The 23,704-nt window shown below is 39.7% G+C and overlaps 1 protein-coding gene across 1 annotated transcript in view; it reads right to left on the reverse strand.

The window, feature by feature from the left end:
• COMMD10 (COMM domain containing 10) overlaps positions 1 to 17,981 on the reverse strand; it is a 240,219-nt gene extending 222,238 nt beyond the window's left edge. Inside the window, exons 1-3 of the mRNA XM_006886666.1 lie at positions 17,891 to 17,981; positions 14,717 to 14,807; positions 4,597 to 4,707 (exon numbers count right to left, since the gene is read on the reverse strand). Coding sequence (XP_006886728.1) covers positions 4,597 to 4,707; positions 14,717 to 14,807; positions 17,891 to 17,928 — 240 coding nt within the window. The 5' untranslated portion in view covers positions 17,929 to 17,981. The remainder of the gene's footprint in view (positions 1 to 4,596; positions 4,708 to 14,716; positions 14,808 to 17,890) is intronic.
• Positions 17,982 to 23,704: the final 5,723 nt, after the last annotated feature.

The raw sequence follows: 23,704 nt of genomic DNA on the forward strand, positions 1-23,704 counted from the left end.
GCGGGGAGAGAAGTGCAGCAATGAATGAATGGAAATCCAAAATCTCTGTAAATGCTCATTAAAATTATTTTAAAAAAATAAAGCTTAAGAAGAAAAAAAAAACTACTTGGAACAGCACATCAACAGAAAACTGCTTGAAGTGCAGGTGGGCTGAGAGGAGGCCATAGTACTAGGGATATTATAGCTAATGTTAGATGGATCTTGGCTGAAACCAGAAAGTAACAGAAGAATATGTATCTGTGTTTGATTGACTACAAAAGGGCATTTGACTGTGTGGATCACAACAAACTGTGGCTGACTCTGAAAGGAATGGGAATCCCAGAACATTTGATTGTGCTTATACAAAACCTATACTTGAACTAGGAGGCAGTCATCAAAACAGAGCAAGGAAACACTGCATCATTCAAAATTGGGAAGGATGTACTCCAGGGATGTGTCCTATCTCCATATCTTCTTCATCTAGATGCTAAACAGATTATCTGGGAGGCTAGGCTGTATGAGGAGAAATGTGGCATCAGGATTGGAGGAAGACTCATCAGCAAAGTGTGTTATGCAGATGATACAACCCTGCTTGCTGAAACTGAGAAGGACCTGAAGCACTTGCTACAGAAGGTTAAAGACTGCAGACTTCAATATGAACTGAAGTTCAACAACAAGAAAACAAAGATTCCTACCTCTGGGCCAATTGGTAGCATCATGAAAGAGGGTAAAGAGATGCTGGAGAAAAGTACTGAATATACCACGGACTGCTAGGAGAAAAAAACAGGTTCGTTCTTGAGAGGGTGAGACCAGTCTGTTCCTTGGAGTGGAGGCAGGGATTCTGAAACTTCATCTGACATACTGTGGACACTTTACAAAGAGGAACCAGTCCTTGGAGAGGGACATTATGTTTGGGAGGGTGGAAGAACAGCGTAAGAAAGGAAGACTCTTGTTGAGATGGATTGAGCCAGTTACTGGAGTAATGGAGGTAGGTGTGCCAGAGACAATAAGTCTGGCAAATGCTAGAGCAGGATTTAGGGCTGCTGTCGCTATGAGTCAAAGGTGATTCGACGACACATAACAACAACTTTTGCAAATTACAATCGGACATTGTGTATATTTTAATTGTTGTTATGAAACAAAATACAAATTAATTATTGACTGTGAAAAACAATATGCTGAGGAGTTTGGGTTTAGCTTTCCTGCTAGCTCTCCACTTCTTCCATTCTGTTTCCTTTTCTACAGCATGCTAGAATAAACTACCTTTTTGGGAGGAATAAAGGGTGGGAACCCAACAGTACACTTTGTAAATTTTCACTTAAATCATAATAAAAATAATTTTTAATTGCCTTCATCTGCCAACTTCTTAATGACTACTGAGTGACTGGCCTAGTTGGTAAGGAGTTACACTGGCAACCCAACAGCATGTGGATTGAATCCACCCTTTAAGAGAAAAAGGTGGACATCTCTTTCCTTGTGATTTGCAACCTCTGAAAACCCACCAAAGGGTCAGCAATGGCTTGATGGCACACAACAATAACATATGTTCTCCTATACAGCATGTTATTTAAAATATTACAAAGGCTTTTAGCAGTGACATCTGAAGTTCTGTTTTTCATATAATTCTGAAACATCTTTTCTAAAAATAGATACTGCGCTATTCTTTTATTGCCATTATCCTTTCTTCTTTCGGAGGTCCACCAATGATAAGAGCCTTTATGATCTGTAATCTGTGTAAGACTGTCTGTATGTAGTAGATGCTGTCAACTTGTCCTTGGCCTATTAACTATTCCTTTCAAATGATTCATCAATCTATAGTACTATTTCATCTAAATTATAACTAATCAATCCACAGAAACTTACAAAGGATCTATTTTATGTCCAGCTATATGCTAGGCTTATAAGTAAAAAAAAAAAAATATAGCCTTGGCAAGCCATAAATTCAAAATCTAGTTAAAGGGATATAACTGGCATCCATGAAATGATGAGAGAAAAGCAATATGCTGTACTATTAAGAGTCAAGGATATCAGGAATCCAAACAAGAGAAACTGCAAATATTAAAAAAAGTCAAGGCTGCAAGAGGAGGAGATGAACTTTAACAGGTGTATAAATAACAATGAATTTATATGAGAAAAAAAGATACAAAACGGCTGTGAAGGAGGAAGAAACAGTATTCAAAAGGTCTTCTAATTATTTCTTTTTCAAATGTTTTGCTTATCGTTTTTGTTAAATCCCTCAAATTATCTGTCAACCATTTCCTTATACAAAATTTTTCCTTTTTTCTAAATTATTATACCAAGTAATAACAAAATCAAATATTTTATAACTGTCTTAAGTCAATAAAGTGTTGAATCACATTGTCAAATATTTTGTCCTTGCTATTTAATATCAAAACTTTGTAAAATGTAATGTTGTTGTTCAGTACTTGTTAAAAACCATTAAGTCATAGTGGCACATATGACACAGTAGAAGCCACAGTGTTGCTGTTACTGTTGTTATATACCATCAAGTCAGAATCGACCCATAGATGACCCTTTAGCAGGTTTTCAGAGGCAGTTTAGTCACAGGGGAGGAAGAATGTCCATCTTTCTCCCACACAAGAGGTGGTGGATTTGAGCCATGTGCCTTCAGTAGTGCAGTGCAGTCCCTTACCACTAGGCCACCAGAGTTCTCTCAGAAAACTAAAAATCCATCATGTTTTCTAAATTGTCATCTTTATGGGAATAGATCACTAGGTCTTCCTAATGCAGAGCGGCTATGTGGATTCGAATCACTGACATTTCAGGTAGTGCTCCTTTGTAGACTACAATGGTGTGTGACAACAATTATATACACAATTTAAATCCCTCATTACAATACTGAAAGATGCTATGAGCAACATACTGAATAACCCAGAAAGCATAAAAAAGAAGACGGAAGGAGTACACAGAATCACTGTACCAAAAAAACTGACACTGAAAAATTTCAGGAGGTACCATATGAACAAGAGCCAATGACAATGGAAAAAGTGAAAGCTGTATTGAACACATTGGCAAAAAATAAGGCCCCAGGAATTGATGGGTTACCAGTTGACTTGTTTCCATTAACAGAAGCAGCACCAATGTATGCCAGAAAATTTGGGGGATACTTGTCTGGCCAATGGATTGAAAGAGGTTCATATTTGTTCCCATTCTCAAGAAGGGTGATCGACTGATGTTGAAACTATCAAATAGTAAAATTAATATCACATGCAATCAAAATACTGCTTAAGAGCATTCAAAAATAGCTAAAAGAGTACATAGACAAGGAGTTGCCACAAGTTCAAGCAGGATTTAGAAAGGCCATGGCATCAAGGATATCACTGCTAATGTCAGACAGATCTTGGCTGAAAATAAAGAATACCAGAAGAATGGCTTTGTGCTTTATTAACTATGCAAAGGCATTTGACTGTGTGGATCATTTCAAGTTAAGGCTGACATTGAGAAGAATGGGAGTCCCAGAGCATGTAATTGTGCTCATGCAAAACCTATACCTGGACCAGGAGGCCACTGTGAAGAGCAAGGAAACACTGCATGGTTTAAAATTAAGAAGGGTGTGCATCAGAGTTGTATTTTCTCCCCATACCTATTTAGTCTGTATGCTGAGCAAATTATTTGAGAAGCTACACGTAGAAATGTGGCATCAGGAACAGTGAGAGATTCAAGATGACACTACCTTGTTTGCTGAAAGTAAGGAGAACTTGAACCACTTGTTGCAGAAGACTTAGGAATCCAGGGTTTGGTATAGATTTGCATCTCAGGATCAAGCAAACAAAGAAAGATTGTTACCACTGGACTGTGATGGATGGACAAAAGATTGAAACTGTCAACAACTTCATCTTACTTGGATCCACAATTAACACTTGTGGTACCAGTAGTCAGGAAATAAGGAGACACATGCACTGGGAAAATCTGCAGTTAGGGACCTCTCCAAATTATATTTGAGGACAAAGGGGTGCTTGATTCAGGCCATGGTCTTTCTGATCACCTGATATGTATCTGAGAGTGAGACAATAAATAAGGATGACAGAAGAAGAATTGATGCCTTTGAGTTATGGTGTTGGAGAAGAGCACTGAACATCCCATGGAAGGCCAAAAGAACAAACAAATAGTCTTGGAGATGATACAGATGGAGTGCTCTTTGGAGGCAATAATGATGAGGCTTCACTTCACATACTTTGGGCACACTGCTAGGAGGGGCTATTCCTTGGAGAGAGACATGATGCTTGGAAGGATAGAGGGTCTACAAAGGAGAGGAAGACCCTCAACCAAGTGGATTGACGTGGTGACTGCTGCAATGGGCTCTGATGTGGCACGAAGATGTCACAGATAGGACAGGGTTCAGATCTGTTCATGGAGTCATTAGGAGTTGTACTCTACACCACAACACCTAACAACAACCACAATCACCAGCACTCCTTTGCATATTACAGTGGTGTGAAAAGTTACATACACAATTTTTAAATTAAACTTCAATTTCTGATTAAAATATAATAAAAATATCCATCTTGCACATTCTTCCTAAAAAGCAGACTGTAGCAAATTATACAGTAATACAAACACGAGGTAAGCAAATCATATAAGTTTGGGAGGAAGTACCTGTTCTAAAATGTATGATATTGTTTCAAGAATTAGGTGAAGTTCTTGTTTCTCTAGAGAAAATGCAGCTTGAAGTTTTTCTTCCTCTTCTTCACTGAAACTGCTCTCAGTCTAAAACACAAAGAACAATCTGTTATCAATAATAACAAAAGATTTGTTTATTCATATCTGAAATGAGAATTTTAAAGAAAAAGTAAATGTACAAAGAAAAAAGAAATAAAGAAGTTTCAGTATCTCAAAATCATAACACAATTAAATTTCTGAGATTTGCCAAATAAAATTAGTTTACTTTAAATGCCAATATTTTATAACTTATAGTTGATTCTGAGGCTCCGTCTAACATACTTTGGACATGTTGTAAGGAGAGACCAGTCCTTGGAGAAGGACATCATGCTTGGGAGGGTAGAGGGACAGCGCAGGAGGGGAAGGCCCTCTATGAGGTGGATTGTTTCAGTGACTGGGGTAATCGGGATGGGTGTGTCAGAGACAGGGCAATAGCGATTCAAGGGCACATAACAACAACAACACAGTTGGTTGAAAAGCAATAAACACCAAAACAAAGGAAACTTACAAAAAATATTAGAGATTAAAATGTTAAGTGATTAAGAGTAATTTCTGTCTTTATTCATTCATTTAAAACTACTTAGTATCTTTTTTTTTAAATGTTCTTGTTTTTTTTTATTTTTATTTTATTATTTTTGTGTGTGTGTGTGTGTGTACCGTCAAATCAGATCTGATTGGTACAGGAGGAGATTGTCCCTCCTTCCCCAGCAGAGGAACTGGTGGATTCGAACCGTGCGCCTCTGGGATTGTAGTTGCAGCTCCTTGCCACTAGGCCACCAGAGCTCCCCTACTACTTAGTATCTTTTATGTGCTATAAAGACTGACAGTTCATGTCCTCAACAATCCTAAATCTAATTAAAAAGTTACATAAAAAAATCATATTTCCATTTTGGTAAATTCTGCAAAAGTAGAAGTGGTTTTACTAGGAAAGCAAAGTAACATCATTTTTATAATTACAGTATTTTATAAGATTTACACAATAATTACATATATCTCACTTTGATAAGCTTATATAGGAGGGAAAGAAGATTGTTAGCTATACAAGTATAACTCCTGCTTAATCTCCTTTCTTTTATCTTCAGAAGAATCCTCGTAATCTCAAGATAGTATTAAGTATGAACAGTGTTTAAATATTTTAAAAGGACACTCTATCCACATATTCCCTCCTGATAACTTTCAATAGCAAAAAGCAGAAGCTTCAGAAATTCTAGGAGTCCCTACCTTGATGGCTTAAGAAAATAACATACAATCACACAGGTGTTCCAGTAAAGCTACACAAAGCTAGCACATATTTTATGACAACTAGACACCAGAACTCCCAGTTTTAGCTACTTGTTTAATGTCTGACAAAAAACTGAACTCAACATTTAAGTACAATTGCATCTACTTACCTCAAGAGAATTGTTTGGCTCTAAATAGCTGCAGAATTTCTATGCAAGCCATACCTCTTTATAAAAATAGTGAGATGCAACACCAGATTTTCTCAACACTGAGAAATGCATTAATAGTTTTACTTTTGTATAGCCACTTAACATGTTGCAGTAAATCCAAATGACATTTAGAATTTAATTTTTAAGTCAGTCAGTCTGCTTCCTTTTAATATAAAAGCGATTGAGATTTTTAACAGCTTCATTGTGTCTGACTCCACAATCAACACCAGCAGCCAGGAAATCAAAAGATGAACTGCACTAGGAAAGTCTGCTGTTAGGGACCTCTCCAAGGTACTGAGGAGCAACGATGTCAGTCTGGATACTAAAGTGCACCTGATACAGGCCAGTCTTGACAATTACTTGCTAAGCATCAGAAAGTTGGATAATGAGTCAAGATGACAGAAGGAGAATTGGTGCTTTTGAACTGTAATGTTGGAGAAGAGTACTAAATCGACTGCTAGGAGAACAAACAAGTTCATCCAGGAGAAGGGGAAACCAGGTTGCTCCTTGGAGGCAGGGATTCTGAAGCTCTGTCTGACATACTTTGGTCATGCTGCAAGAAGGAACCAGTCTCTGGAGAGGGACATCATGCTTGGAACAGTAAAAGGATAGCGCAAGAGAGGAAGACTCTCGATGAGGTGGACTGACTCCCTGCCTAGGATAGTGGTGGCAGGTGTGTCAGAGACAATAAGGTCAGCTCAGGATAGGGCAGAGTTCTGAGCTGTTGTACACAGGGTTGCAATGAGTTGCAAGTGACTCGATGGCACATAACAACAACAAACTAAATTAGCTCTTTAGTTACTAACATATAGAATAAAGGTTACAGAGGAAAGTAAAATTACAAAAATTTTAAAATATTAAAGAGACAATCTCAAGAATTTTCCAGTGTACTATATTAAAATAGTTTGAAGTGAGGCAGCACAGAAGAAAATTTATGTTCTCCCCTCCATCATAACAGCACAGCATCATTTATACACTCTTAAAGTAAGACAGGTCTATTCACATCCTGTGCCCATTTTGTGACTGAGTCATTTACCTTTTGCTCGTTGAGGTGCTTGAGTATTCTATAAATTATAGATATAAGTCCCTTACCAGATATGTTATTGGTAAATATTTTTCGCCAGTATGTGGGTTTCCATATTATCCTGTCGGAGAAGGTTTTTGATGTGCATAGGATTTGATTCTTAGAAGGTCCCATTCATCTATTTTTATTCTCTCCTTATTGGAGGTTTTTCAGTATGCCTAGAAGACTTTTTATGCTATGGATTAGGGCTTCTAGAGTTCTTTCTAGCTTTTCTCTAATTAATTTTATAGTCTTTGGTTTGACTCCAAGGTACCTGATTCACCATGAGTTGGCTTTTGTGTATGGTGTGAGGTGTGGGTCTTGTCTGCATATGGTTTCCAATTTTATCAACACCTACTTTTAAATAGACTATCATTCCCCTACTATCCAAAGAGGAGAAAACAGGCCATGGGAGCACGGTGCTATAAACGTCTCTCTGAAAGAGCAAGAAGGAGTAAGAACAGCACACTCTTTCACCACCCCATAGCAGAAACAGTCCATAGCCCAGCTCCATGGTGCCTCTAGAGCTATACCAACAGGAAGAGTTGAGTTTATTCGTTGCTAACATGCAGATTCACCACTGTGGTACCAACAATGGGTTTATTAGGGAAGGAAGTTGGAGAATGGGGGAGGCAAAGAACATCTCACAATACAAGTCCAGTTTTTGGCCAAATTCAAAAACACAATTCCTCAATTAGTCCAGGATCTGATTTCAGTTCAGCGGTTAAATTCAAATCATCTGGCAAAGTTTATCCTAGAGCTGTTATAAGTCAGCATCTCCTTCAATCATCTGGCAACAACAGCAAACACCTTTAATTGCAGCCTTTATCTCAGAGCTCTTCTGCTTACACCTTGCCAGTTTCTCCATAACAATGTCACAGTCTGCCCAACACCATCACTAGGGTCAAGCCAACAGGGTCAGCTCTCCTCTACTTCAAGTAGTGCCAGCCACAAGTCTTATCCATCTCAAGTCTTGCCTCTGTGTGTGTGTGTGTAAATACACTCTTTCTCTTATCTTAGTCTCATGCCCATTGATGATTTACAAGACCATGCTGCTGATATGCAAGACCATGTGTCTGCAATTAAGGTAGCTGGAAACCAGAGGGAGCTGACTGTAATGGCTAAAAAAAAAAAAAAGCCAAATTTTTGGCTATCGCCACATTCACTTAACTGATATCAACTCAACTCTTTGTCAAAAATCAGTCGACCATAGGTAGATGAACTGATTTCTGGGTTCTCAATTTTATTCCACGTGTCTATTGCTGTACCAGTACTATACTGTCTTGACCACCATGGATGTGTAGTAGAATCTGAGCTCAGGAAGTGTGATGCCTTCTGACTTGTTTCTCTTTCTCAATAATGCTTTGCTTATTTGGGGTCTCTTGCTATTCCAGGTAAAAATGAAAATTGCCCTTTCCATCTTGTTGAAGAATGGAATTGGTATCTGAACTGGGATTGCACTGAACTTGTAGATTGTCATTGTAGAATTGTCATTTTTATGATATTGACTCTTCCTATCCATCAGCATAGTATGTTCTTTCATTTCTCCAGGTCTATATTTCTTGTAGTAATGTTTTATAATTTTCTTTATATAGGATTTTTATGTCTCTAGTTAGATTTGTTCCTAAGTATTTAATCTTGTGGTTAGCTATTGTAATTGGTATTGTTTTTCTTACCTCCATTTCTATATTCTCTTTGTCCCTGTAGAGGAATCCAACTGATTTTTGTATGTTTACCTAAATCGTGCCACTCTGCTGAACTGGTCAACTATATCCAACAGTTTTCTCATTGAGTCTTTATAGAGTTTTCTAAGTATATTATCATATCATCTGCATATAGTGATAGTTTTATCTCCTCTTTGCCAATCCGGATACCTTTCCCCCCCCTTCTCTAGCCTTATTGCTTTCACTAAGACTACCAATACAGTATTGGATAAGGAGAGGTGATAATACAAGGGAATACAGCTTTAGAGCAGAACTCCAAGTATTTTTATTTATTTATTTACGTGTGTGGGTACACATATATACACACACAGATATTAATTTTTTTGTCTTTTTTCAATAACTTGCTCCAACTATGTCCCTATGCAGTAGTGGTGTTGGTTTTATGTGCCCTAAAGTTGGGATCAACTCATAGCTGAACCTCTATTAGGTTTTTAGAGGTAGTAAGTCACACAGAAAGAGACTGACCTTCTTTCTCTCATGGCACAGTTGCTGAATTAGACCCCACATACCCTTGGGTTGCCAGGGAGGCTCCTTACTACTAGGCCACCAGAACTCTCTATGGCTCTGGCATTAGAAAGATTCAAGTTAAATCCCTCTTTTTCTTTCTCATCAGCAGGAGTTAAACTTCTATGTACCAAAACCAACCCATAATATCTAGGAGATACATTATTTATCTCATCAATGGGAGAAAAATTAAGAATAGGTTTATAAAATAAGTATAGAAGAAATTTAACCTTAAAATGCAAAGTGAGTGATATTATTTCTATAAATTTTGAAAGCAAGTTGTGGTATGGCATCGAGTCAGAACCGACCATTAGCTGATCCTCCAGCGGGATTTCAGAGGCAGTTAATCACACAGGAGGAAACTGCCCTTCTTTCACCTGCAGAGCAGCTGATGGATTCGAACTGTGTGCCATCAGAATTGCAGTGCACAGGCAGAAAGGGAACAACACTTAAAAAGAAAAATCTGTATGTACTGACATCAATAATTTCTGATTATAGTGGTATGTAAATGTGGTGTCAGAAACCTTAATTGGCTTTTTTAGCCATTGCATTAGCCTCTGCTGGGGACATGATCTCCAACTACCTTAACTGGAGATGCATAGTCTTGCAAATCATCAAGAGCTGTGGGACCAATAGAAAAGAATACTTCCCACACTGTGAAAAATGGTGGTAGAAAGAGGGTGAAGAGACTGTGACACTGCTATGAAACAACTATAACCAGAGGAACACTATAGATGGAGCCATACTTAAGGGTTTTGCTTGCTGGGTGACTGAAGGAAAAGTTGACTAGTAACTGATCTGAGATAAAATTTGCTGGATGATTGGGGAAACCATAAATTTATCTGTGCTGCTGAACCGAACTTGGATTTTCACTACTTGAAAAACTGTGTCTTGCTGTTAAACTACCTTGGGACTGCTGGACTAAATTGGGATTTACAGTGTATGATATTCTTTGCCTCTTCCATGTCCTAACTTATCTCCCTAATAAACCTACAACTGTAAGTAAAGTTTGTGAGACAACTTGCAACAGACACTGAGCCCAATGATTCATAGAAATAGGATCAGGAGCATGGGGGATGGCATGTCTGATTATGTGGATGTTATTGATGGAGACAGTTCTCTTTATGAAGCAGGCAGAAGTCAGATTTGGCCTTCCCCATGTTTCCATTGTTCCTTTCACAGAGAAAAACATAGGTCGCAAAACAATATATGCAGTATGATGACACTTACATAAAATACATCAACAACAACCAAAAAAACCTCCTCTCTATATATGCACACTTGTATTTATTAATGCATGAGAAGAGATGTAGGATATTTGCCAATTTGAAAGTAGTCTATTTCTAAAAAAGTATAGCGATTTTATCATGTCTACAAATTCCTCCTTTCAAAATATGAAGCCAAGTTTCATATTCCATGAATATGAGTCAGAAGCACTGACTTATTACTAACAAATATTCTTGTTATGTGCCTTCAATCAACTATGTCTCAAAGCAACTCTTTGAACAGCAGACCTGTCTGAACCTTCTCCTGTCCTGTGCCATTCTTTCCATCTCTGACACACTTAAGCCCATTGTTACAGTCATCATGTCCATCTATCTTGTTGTGGGTCTTCCTCTCTTCTGTTGACCTTCCACCTTTCCAACTGTGATGTCCTTCTCCAAGATCTGGCCCCTCTTCACAACATGTCCAAAGTATGTAAGATGGAGTTTTACCTTCCTTGCCTCAAAGGAGCCCACTAGTTTCTCTTTTTTCAGGACAGATCTTTTCATTTGTTCTGTTGGCAGTTCATGTAATATTTAATACTCTTCTCCAATACCAAAGGCGCAATTCTTCTTCTGTCATCATTAGCTCAACTTTCAGATGTATAGCAAGCAGCTGATAACACCATGGCTTTGATTAGGCACTCCGTAGTCTTTCAAGTTACATCATTACTCTTCAGTACTCTGGAGAGGTCCCTACCAACAGATTTTCCCATTGCAGTATGGCCAACAGACAACATCATGACAGACAGAGACAACATTGTAATCTTCCTTATATCCACAATAAACACCCTTAGTACCAGCAGTCAAGAAGTCAAGAGACTAACAAATACTCAAACTCAAACTCACTGCCTTCGAGTCAGAACTGACTCTGAGCAGACCCTTCTGCCGGGCTTTGGAGGCAGACAATTGCACAGGAAGACTGCTCATCTGGCTCTGACAGAGGAGCTGGTTCATTCAATCTGAGTGACTCTGGGTTGGCAATGCAACTCCTCACAACTCAGCCACCAGATCTTCCCACTAACAAACAGAATACTGCAAAAGTGATCCAAAGCTAATACATAAAAGGGACAGTGACCACAAGACTCTGGCTCTCTTAGATCAATGGATCTGGAAGCAGCCATGCCTTGAGAAAAGGTGCAAGTGGACAGGAACTAAAGCCTCCAACTAGCAGTCAGAACTAGCTAGCCATCTTGGAAAGAAACCTCCAACCCCAGACTAAGATTAACAGCAAATCTAATCAACATTTGACAGAAAGCTTGAAAGAAACCACCATCAAACCATTCCTTATTCTTGATATACAGGATCTGTGAAATATAATGTTTATTGCTACTTTAAGCTGCACAATTGAGATACTCAATAATTCTGCAATCAATAATAGTACAGGATGAAACCAACATGGGGATGAAGAAATGAGGGGATGGATAGCAGAGGCAGAAATTAACCAAAGGGATATTTCAGTTATTTAAAAATATATTCACAAAATAATTTATGAAGTTTAAAATATTAAAATTCTTAATTTAAGCACCCTAGGTATTTTGATGGTTTAATTATGATGTTGATGAAAAATACTGGATATACCATGGACCATCAGAATAATGAAACAGAAAGAAAATGTGTGTTGAAGTACAACCAGAATGCTCCTTAGAAGCAAAGACAGCAACATTTCATCTTATTTACTTGGGACATGTTCTCAGGAGGGACCAGTCTCTGGAGAAGAACAACGTGTATGGTAAGGTAGGTTGTAGGCAAAAAAAAAGAGGAAGACCTTCCACAAGATGGAATAATATAGTGGAAAAACAATGAAATGGAACATAGCAACATTTGGAGGATGACACTGGACCTACTAGTGGTTTATTCTGTTCCACATAAGGTCACTGTAAGTCAGAATTGACTTGGTGATACAGCACAGAATATAACAAGTATTTTGAACTTTAAGGCATTACTTTTTAAAAAGCACATTAAAAACCAATTTTTTGCATTTTTTTGAGGACAAATTTATTTTCTCAAAATATATGATTAAAGAATTCACCTAAATTCCACATACAATTGGAATCAGGTCATAGTCTTCACATCTATGATGATATACTATCTAAATAAATGAGTTGAGATCAGAAGACCAGAGAGTGTTCCATCGACCATTATGAATGCTTTGATAAAAGACTCCATTTTGAAAATCATGATCAAACGGGTGTAAATGCAGAACGGTATTTCACACTCTCATAGGCTCTAGATTTTCTGTAGCTATAGAGGGTGGATAAAGCCCTGAAACTACTGCTCAGAGATCATCTTTAAACCTGATACCATAAATGTAGCCTGAAGTGGTCTTAAAACCAGAGTTTAGCTTAACTAGCGAAAAAGTTTTTCTTGAGCATTAAGCTACTTTAAAAACTATCTACACACAATCATGAAAAAAGAAGAGAAAAATCCTTCTTACTCAAAGTGAGGAGGTACATGAAATGCTTGCTATTGAAGACCAAAGACTATATAGTCGTCAATATAGATTTCACCTCAACATCATAAAACCAAAATCCTCACCACTGAGCAACATTATGATAGATGGAGAAAGGATTGAAATAGTCAATGATTTCATCTAACTTTGATTCACAATCAACATCCTTAGTACCAGCAGTTAGCAGATCAAGTGCCATACTACATGAGATTGTTTGCTGTCAGAGATCTCTCCAAGACACTGAGAAGCAATGATGTCCATTTAAAGACTGAGGTGCCTCTGATTCAAACCATGGTTTTTCAATCACTTCTTGTGCATTTGAGACCTGAACAATAAATGGGAATGACAGAAAAGAAGCGATACTTTTAAGTGATGGTCCTGCAGAAGTGTGCTGAATATCCTATGGAATGGCCAACAAACAGGAGGAAATATAGTCAGAACACTCCTTAAAAACTCTGTCTCACATATTTTAGGCATGTTATAAGGATAGGTTATTCCCTGGAAAGGGACATTATCATAACAAAGGCGGAGAGGGAGAACTTCAACAAGATGGATTAACATAGTGACTGTAGCAATAGGCTCAAGTGTGTCACAGATGGCACAAGATAGGGCAGGATTCAGATCTGTTGTTCTGTTCATCTTTTGTCCTCAACTCAACAGAAACCAACAGCAAAAACAATGTTATTTCCATTTCCCACATTTATTTCTACTACGGATTCCTAGGAACCAGTCTACTATGAACTGGCAAAATAACAAATAAATCAATCCTGGAAGAAGTATAGTCTGAGTGCTCCTTAAAGGTAAGGTTGGTGGTACTTTATCTCATATCAATAGGAACCAATCCTGAGAAAGACATTATGCAGGAAAAAGCAGAGGGTCCCAGAAAAAGAAGATGACCCTCCCCAAGAGAGACTGGCATAGTGACGACCACAATGAGTGCATCTGAGACAGTGAGGATAGTCGAGGATCACCCAGGGATTCTTTCTGCTGCAAAGGGTAGCTATGAGTCTGAGCCAAGTCAACCACACCTAACGAAAACAAGACAACATACAATTGATTCCCAGTATTTCAAAGCAAAATCCAGCATGGCAAATTTAAAAAACACAAAAGAAAGCTGGCAGGTCCTGACATTCTCTGCAAATTTCATTTGATAAGCACCCCTATGGCAACAAGAGGCAATAATAGGATACCCTTTGAAGCTGTTTTTTTAAAAAGTCTGTCTTCATTATCTTTCTTGGCTGGAAAGTACTGTATTCACATATTTCTTTTCTCAATTGCTTCACCTCTCAACCACCATACCTTCTCATCTCTACTCTCCTACTCTACTCTCCTGTGATGACACAGCAGTCAAGCAACTCTGTTGACTGCCGTGACTACTCAGTTACTCAACAAGCTGACCTGACACAGAAGCTGCAACAATAAGCTTAAACACAACAGAGATTGTGATGACAGTGCAGGATCACGCAAGTCTTCAGGCCTGCTTGTACAAAGGGTCACTATAACTCAGAGCGGACTTGATGGCATCTCATGAAATTACATAAATATTTCCTCATGTAGAAACATACCGCTTCAATGGGGTAAAGAATAAGCATTACAAAGTATACAAATATAAAAACACAAACCTTTAGATGAAGTTTTTGAAGAATTCGGGTGAGCAACCGTGGAAATCTTCCAATATCCATTGTGTTAATCAGCGACACTGCTTTTTTCATGCTAAACAAATTCATAAAGTCTTCACATGAGTTTTGCAAGGTGACTTGTACTATTAATTTTCATTTTAACAACCCTGACAGCAAAAGAGGCAACTCACTTTTGAACATTGAAAAAAAAAAAAGAAAATGTCTTCCAAAACTAACTGTTTTAGCTAAAATGTGTGTGTGTGTGTGTGTGTGTGTGTGTGTATTCCATTTGGAAATGTTTTCCCATTCTTTTAAGCAAAGCAAATGACTAATTAAATCTTGCATTCTTTCAGTGAGAATATTCACGGATTGGTAGGCAGTCAGATACCCACTTAAATCAAGTGAAAATCTGAAATGGTGGGAGGAGGAAGTGGTGATGAGAACAGTTACACCAAAAACAAAATGGAAAAGAATATTACATGGCAAATAAAAGAATTAAAAAATTAAAAAGTTACAAACAAATCATTTAAGATCACTAAGTATGCCATTTAAAATTTTACTTCTATTTTTATACTCAACTTTAAATTGTCATATGAACAATTCCAATATACCATACTAAGGATGACAGAATAGATGCCTTCGAGTTGTGGTGCTGGAGAAGAGTGAACATACCAGGGACTATCAAATAGGTCTGTCTTGGAGAAGGTGAAACCAAGTCTCTCCTTGGATGGCAGGATTTTGAAACTCCATCTCACTTACTTTGGGCATGTGGCCAGGAGAGACCAGTCCTTGGAGGAGGACATCATACTTGGAAGGGTGGACTGACAGAGCAAGAGAGTGAGACCCAGGATGAAATTAATTGATACAGTAACAGGCAATGGGGGTTGGTGTATCGCAGTTAATGAGACTGGCTCGGGACACAGAAGGGTTCAGAGCTGTTGCAGGGAACTAAATGGCACATAAAAACAGTAACATACTATGACAGGTTTGGAAGCAGGAGCGGCATCCACTTCCTAAATAGCATGCCTCCGGATTCTATGAACTTTGAAAAACGTCGATAGTTGTAGAGGAGTTTCAGGCCTTTTGTGCATTGGGTCACTCTGAGTCATGCTCAACTTTAAAGCAATCAACAACATACTGGATATGATTTACTGATACAGTGTGTTGTATCCAAGTGGTATAGTCAGTAGGGAGTCGCACTGTTAATATAAAGGCTATGCTTCTCTGCTAATTCAAATTGACCAGAGGTTCCACCACAGAAAGGTGGACAATCTCTTCCCTTAAGATTTACAGCCTTGGAAATCTAACAAAGGGTCAGTTATGAGTCAGTTCCAACTCCACAACAATGAGTTTGAGTTTGACCCAGGACATGGGTCAGAACACAAAAGAGTCCAGGAAGAGGGAAAAATTTAAACAACTGTCTTCTGAAAGACTCTTGCCAAATACAGACAAAAAGAAATTATTTCCCAACTTAAATATCTGCTCACATATTTCAGTATACAGTCAATATCCACATATAACCTATGTTGTTATGTGCCATCTAATCAGAACCAACATATACATGGACCTTCAGAGGGTTGTCAGAGGCTGTAAATTACATGGGAGGAGATTGTCCATCTTTCTTCCACTAAGCAGCTTGGGGATTCTAAGTTACTATTGTTGGGTTGGCAATGAACTCCTTACCACCAAAGCTCGCTATCCACATTATTTTTTTATTTTTATTTTTTTATTAAGGAGGAGTCTTGTGGTTAAGTTGTTAACTGCTATCCTGCTACCTGGAAGTGGGTGAGTTCTCAGAGAAAAATCAAGATGCCTGCTTCCAGAAAGATTTTCAGACTTAAAAACTCCACCCTGCCCTATAGGTATTTTTCATTAAGTTGGACCTAGTTTTACTTAATTTTATTTCAAAGGAGAAGGTTTTTATCAAAATCTTAGATGGCCAGAAGTAGAAAATTATGCAAAGTAAGCAAAAGTTAAAGTTACCAAAGCCTGGCTAGCTATTGATGTCAGTTGAAAACTCCTACCTAGACCTACTCTATCCTGATTTAACCAAACCAAAAACCAAACACAGGGCATTCCAACTGATAGTTTGCCTGTAGAACTGTCTATAGGTTTCCAAGGAACAAAGGCCAAATGGAATATTTTTCTAATTAATATAGCATTATTGGAGCTCTGGTGGCCTACTGGTAAGAAGCTGTGCTGCAATCTTAAAGGCACGCTGTTCAAATCCACCAGCTGCTTCACAAGAGAAAGACAGACAATCTCCTGATTAAGTGCCTCTGAAAACCTGTTAGAAGGTCAGCTATGGGTTGGTTCCGACTTGATGGTACACAACAAGAACATAGCATTATTACTTGTATAGGGAGCTCTGGTGACAGTGCTAAGGAGGTATACTGTCAACCTAAAGTCAGCTGTGTGGAAGCCACCAGATGCTTGGTGGGAAAACGATGGGCAATCTCCTCCTATGTAAATTACAGCCTCGAAAAACTCGGAGGTTCAGCTATAAGTTGGTTCTGACTAGACGGCACATAACATGACGGCAACAACAATGTAGGTGATGTGTGAATATGGATCATACGTGGACAAATAATTTATTTGTGTCTACAGTGGACAGGAATCTTCCAAAATAAAAGAGTTGTTTTAAAAATTTCCCCCTCTTCCTGGGTTCTTCTGAAGTCCTGACTCAACTCTGGATCAACAACTCATTACTGCTGAGTTGCAAATGGTTCATAATTGGCCCTTCACTGCAGTGTCCAAGGCTATAAATCCCAAGGAATTCTAATCTACCAAGCGTCACTGGGGGAGAAAGTCTCCTCCAGTGCGATTTACTGCCCCTGAAAATCCGCCAGAGGGTCAACGATGAATCAGTTCCAACCCTCGATGGTACACAACTACTGAATGGAGCGTCTGGGTCCTGATCGCGTATCTGGAGACCCGGGACACAGAACCACCTTTCACGCCTACTTTGCTGCCACTTGCAGAGTGAACCCCACAAGCCGGCAAGAAGGTGAACTGCCCCCCCTTACGCCGGCGCCCACGGCCACGCCCGCCGCCTGGGTTCGCAGGGCCCGGCTTGTCCGCCCCCCCCCAGGCCCCACCCGCCGCCTGTCTGGGGCCAAGACTTCAGGCAGCGGGGACATCTGCAAGTGCGACAGTCGGGGCCGGGCCGGCGGCTACCTGGGGGTCTCTTGTAGGACCATCGCCGCGGCCGCCATCCTTGCAGCTCACACGCCCGCGCCGCCTGTCAGCTGTGCCGAGCGCAGCCAATGACGATCTCCGTGGACGGGAACCCGGAAGGCTCAAGTTTATCAGCGAGCGCCAGGCCTGCGGTTCTTGCAGCCTGTATGGAGCTCCGGTGGCCAGGCCTCCAGAGTCCCCTGCGCTATCAGACAGGGGCGATGGCCATCATCTTCGTGCTCCCTGCCAGTTTAACGATGCCTCAATTAATGCTTTCTGATAATTAGCTGTAACTGGTTTGCTTATTGTTGCTGCTGTCAGATGCTCTCAGCCAAATTCTAACTAATAGTGACCCCATGTGAAAAGGAGAATTACCCTTACATTTAAGTAAGCAGCTCTGCGAGTCATTCTCCAGTAAAGCCACTGAATGGGTTCTTTACTGTGAGAAACTGTGTCACCAAAATGTCCCACGGCTATAGAAAATGTATATATTAGCTTATATTGTTGTGTTCCATAGAGTCCTAACTCATAGTTGACCCCCTGGTGGGTAAATCACATGGGAGGAGTCTGCCCTTTCTTCCTTACAAAGAGCGCTGGTGGATTCAAACAGCCTTCCTTTGGGTGGGTTACACAACTTAACCACTAAGCCACCATGATACTGTGTACATGGTGACAGAACTGGTCCATAGCTGACTTCTAGCGGATTTTCAGAGGCAGTAAATCACAGGGGAAGGTATCGCCCATTTGTCACGCACGGAGCAGCTGGTGGATCAACTGCATGCCTTCGGGTTGAGAGTGCAGCTTCTTACCACCAAGCCACCAGACCTACCTACATGTATGTACTAATTTTGTGTGTGTGTGTGTATAATTATATTTTATAACTGTTTATATATTTATGTGTCTAAGGAGGGTCACTGGGACACTGATGTGCCAAATGTGGTAATGGTTACCCATGGTGGACTGCGTTGGCTGGAGCTTCCTGACTAAAACAAGCCTGGAAGCAGGAGTGGCATCCACTTCCGAAATGGCTTGCCTCCAGAAACTGATGTATGAACAGTGCTCAGGCCTTTGGCTCATAGGGTCGCCATGAGTTGTCTATGACTGGACAGCACCTAACAACAACAACAACAAGGAGGGTCAGAGTAAATTAAGAGAAGACCCTCAACAAGATGAAATGGCATGGTGACTAACAGGCTGCAGTATATCAGAGATCATGAGGATGATACAGCATAGGGCAGGATTCAGGTCTGTTGTTCATAGGTCACTATGTGTCAGCTTGATGACCTTCAACAAGAACATGTATAATTGTTGTGTATTGTAGAATTGGAATTAACTCACAGCTGACCCTTCAACAGGTGTTCAGAGGCTGTAAATTGCATGAGCCATTACCAGTTTTTCTCCCACAGAGCAGCTGGTGGATTCCAATCTTAAGTCCTTGAGTTGCAGCACAGCTCCTTAGCTCCTTACAGCTAAACCAAAGTTCCCTATAAACTGATGTTGCAGCAACCTAAAATGTTAAACACATTTTTCAAACGGAAAGTGATTTTTTTTTCCTTTATTTATTCTATGTGCCTGCCATGTGACTCTTGGAACTTATATGGAACTAGTAATAAGAAAGAATTAGGGAAGTTTTAAACATAAATTTTTCATCAGGCTAAAGTACAAAATGTTTCCAAATCTCTAGTATTTCAAGAAGCAAAAATATCACATATTTTTTAAAAAAACTGAAATTACTATCAAACTAATACAAAAAAGACTATACATTTGAAGACTACAAATAACCAATTTCTCTCTCTTCAGTGAATTCTATGTAAGGATCAAGTTCTCAAAAAGTTAAGATTTTGTTTGATTCTCTTTCCCAGGATCAGAAATACCAAAATTATTACATTTCTGTTAATATATCAAGTCAGAACTAACCCATAGCTGACCCTTCAATGAGTTTTCAGAAGCAGTAAGTTCCACAGGTGTAGATTGCGCACTCTTCTGCCATAGAATAATGGGATGGATTTGAACTGTGTGGTTTTAGAATTGAAGTGCAGTTTCTTACCAGTAGGCCACCAGATGTTGTTGTTGTTATGTGCCGTCCAGTCTACTGCGACCCATAGTGACCTTATGGACAAAAGCTCTGAATGCTTCCCTGTCCTGAGCCAGTCTCACTGACTCTGACACACCTACCCTCATTGCCCCAGTCACTATATCAATCCATCTCATACGGGTTCTTCATCTCTTATGCTGTCCCTCCATCCTTCCAACCATGATGTCCTTCTCCAAGGACTGGTCCCTCCTGGCCACATGCCCAAAGTATGTGAGATGGAGCTTCAAAATCCTAGCCTCCAAGGAGAAACTTGGTTTCACCGTCTCCAAGACAGAACTACTTGTTTTCTTGTTGGTCCATGGTATGTTCAAGACTCTTCTCTAGCACCACAACTCAAAGGTAAAATCAGGAAAGGAGGGCATCAGGGATAAATCCTGTCTCCAGACCTTTCCAATCTATATGCTGAACAGATCATTCAGGAGAAGGGGCTTTAGGATGAGGGATGTGGCATCAGGATTGGAGGAAGACTCATCAACAACTTGCATTATGCAGATGATGCGACCTTGCTTCCTGAAAGTGAGCAGGACCTGAAGCGAATGCTGCAGAAGATCAAGGACTGTAGTCTGCAATATGGATTGAAGCTCAATATCAAGAAAACAAAGATTCTCACCATTAGGCCAATTGGCAGCACCATGATAGACAGAGAAGAGATTGAAGTTGCTAACAATTACAGCTTGCTTAGCTCCACAATCAACATTCTTGGCACTAGCAGTCAGCACAGAAGAGGAAAAGCCTGGATGAGTTGGACCGACACAATAACTAGGTTAATGGAGGTAAGTGTGTTAGTGACAGTGAGATTGGCTCAGGATAGTGCAGCGTTCAGAGCTATTGTGCATAGGGTTGCTTTGAGTTGCAGGTGATTCAATGGCACATAACAACAACACTGCAGTTAAGGAATTTCAGGAATGCAGGGATTCCAAGACTTTTTACCTTGACCTTAGAGAATGAAAAGGATTCAGAAGTGGGAACAATTATGGACATCTGTGAGAGGTATGACCAGGAAAACGGTCCTGGAACAGGTGGTATGTATGTGCAGTGGGCATGTGCAGTGCACATATCAGGATGGGGAAGTCTGGAGTTTGTGGAGCCCTATGGATGAAGTTCAGAGAGCCCTCAGGAAATACAGCTAGTAGAAATCTTTTTAAATGGTGGTCTGTGGCTTGTGAACTTAATCCGGGAGAAATGTTTTCAAGGAAAGAAATTTTATGAGAAGGGCTGGTTTTGAAGATTACTGTCAACAGAATGATCATTGGGTTGTGAAGAGGTAAGCAGGGAAGCTGAATAGAAACCTATTACAATAATCTATGGAAAGCCACACAGCCCTGTGGTAGTAAAAAGGCACAGGGGAATGAAAAGATAGTAGATGGATTAGAGTTACAGTTGCATTTCAGCAGTGAAATCTTCAGGAGTTGGCAAAAGATTGAATTTCATTTTCCTTCCTAATTATGTTTTACTTAAATTATTATTTAAATTAGTTGGCATTCCTAGAGCAGCCCAGAGACATCCCAACTGAAAGGAGAAGCCAGATTGCAAATTAAAAGTGAATAATCCCCACATGGATAATTGAGTCAATTATACAGTGTGTTGAACACATACAAATACATTTAGTTCCACAACACTCCACTCACGCCCCAGTTTATGCAGTATCTGAAAAGATGTGTGGGAATCTACATAAATTATAGGTCTTTGATCCAAACACAGATTACCTTACTTAGCCCAATTTCAAAAGGGGCTCATTACTATCCATTTTTCAATTATTTCCCTTTTGCCTGGATACAATGCCTGAATCAGAGGTACCAACCAGCTAAAACTGGTTCAAATCTCTAATGAATTTCTTCTCTGTTGCCATCAAAGACATAACTGGGATCCTGAGCAGACAAGCACAGTCCAGCTTTGAGCTCTTTATTTACAGTTATCTGTGACCTTGGACAAAGCCCTCAGCCTTAAAAAGCCTCCCATTCTCATCTATATAATGGGTATGAGAATAATGTTTGCTCCTTTGAAATACGGTAAAGATTAAAAACGTGGTATGTATGTGTTCGCTTCGGCAGCATATATACTAAAATTTAAATCAGAGACGTTTTTAGCATGGCCCCTGCACAAGGATGACATGCAAAAACAGGATATGTAGGTACATGAAGCCTACTCCTTCTATAATAACAAAGCACAGACCCTCCAAAATGCTAGCAAAAGTCTCCAGTGGATAAAAAGTCCTCTCCCATTAATACTCATTTTCACTGCTAGGAGAATTCATCTTATAACCATTTGTTTGTTACTATAAAGGCTTGGTGAAATATTTTCACATCTCAAATGAGCACCTCATCCAAGCATTTCTGTGTTGTACGGAATTATCTAAATATATATCCATGAAAAAGCCTTTGTAGTTGTCTCACTGTTGTCATCTTTAGAGATCAGAAAATGTGCCCTTGGAGGCAGAATTCCATAATTGTGCTTTACCCTTCCCTCTAAAAAAACATAACCCCACATTTATAATGTATCTGGGGCCAGATCTGCTGCCCCTGATCCATTGTGACCCCCAAATCATGCTCATGTCCCTAAACTCTCTTCCAGCCCATTGCCTTCATTGCAGGCTTCCACAAATTCTTTTTTTTTTTTTAACTTTATGTCTTAGCAGAATGTAAAGTTTCCCTAGAAAATGTACCCTGAGTTGCCTGCTGGGGCTTCATCAAGAGATCTAATTGCAAAGAAGTCAGAGTGAAGACAAAATGGAATAAAGATGGGTAAAGAGAAAGCAAACACATAGTGACATCTCATACAGCTGGCTACAGCTTCAATAGCCAGCTTATTTCCTAGTAATGTGCTTTGGTGACAGCCAAAAGGTCACTGATTTGATGGCAGTGGGTGGGTGGGATATTTCCAGTGAGACAATTTGGAGACACTGTCTTGGAGAAGGTGCAGCCAGAGTGCTCCTTGAAGATAAAGATGAAGAAGCTTTATCTCATATACTTTGGACATGTTGCCAGGAGTTTTTATTCCTTGGAGAGGGACATCATGCTTAGGAAGGTGGATGGGTAGTGGAAGAGAGGAAGACTTTTCAACCAGGTGGGAGGACACAGTGACTATGGCAATGGGCTTGACTGTGTCAGAGGTTTTGAGGTTGGTACGGCATAGGACAGTGTTCAGATCAGTTGTTCATAGGGTCGTTATGAGTCACAGTAGACTCGACAGCACCTATAACAAATGTCTTAGAATAGCCTGGAGGTAGAAATAGGCCAAGAAATGTGACTGCAGACTTTCCAATGGTCAAAATGTTCCCCAAAGTCTATTATTTGGGCTACATTTCTGGGCTATATTGCCTGTCACCTCCAGGTAGCCACTGGGGAATCCAGAATATCCATGTGACTTCTAAAGTAGGAACTGGGCCTAGAACTGTAGCAAGAGTGGCCTCCATGATCTTATCCTGCTCTTATCCTCCTCCTTGTCCCCAGAAGTGGGACAAGGAGGTAAGTACGCATGTAGCAGGGCCTTTTATAACTCCTAAACTGTGCCATTATTTTTTACCAGTCCCTTCGGAGAAGCTGGAACTTCCTCCTTCATTAACACTGGCTCTTGTTCTTAAACTTCCTGAAACTTTTCAGTGTTAATATAGATCGAACATGCAATCAAGATGCATTGATAATAATGGGTGACTGGAATGCAAAAGTTGGGAATAGTGAAGAGGAATCAGTAGTCGGAAAACATGGGCTTGGTGACAGGAA

Source organism: Elephantulus edwardii, unplaced genomic scaffold (assembly GCF_000299155.1).
Source record: "Elephantulus edwardii isolate Elephantulus edwardi_28Jun2011 unplaced genomic scaffold, EleEdw1.0 scaffold00050, whole genome shotgun sequence".
NCBI lineage: Eukaryota > Metazoa > Chordata > Mammalia > Macroscelidea > Macroscelididae > Elephantulus > Elephantulus edwardii.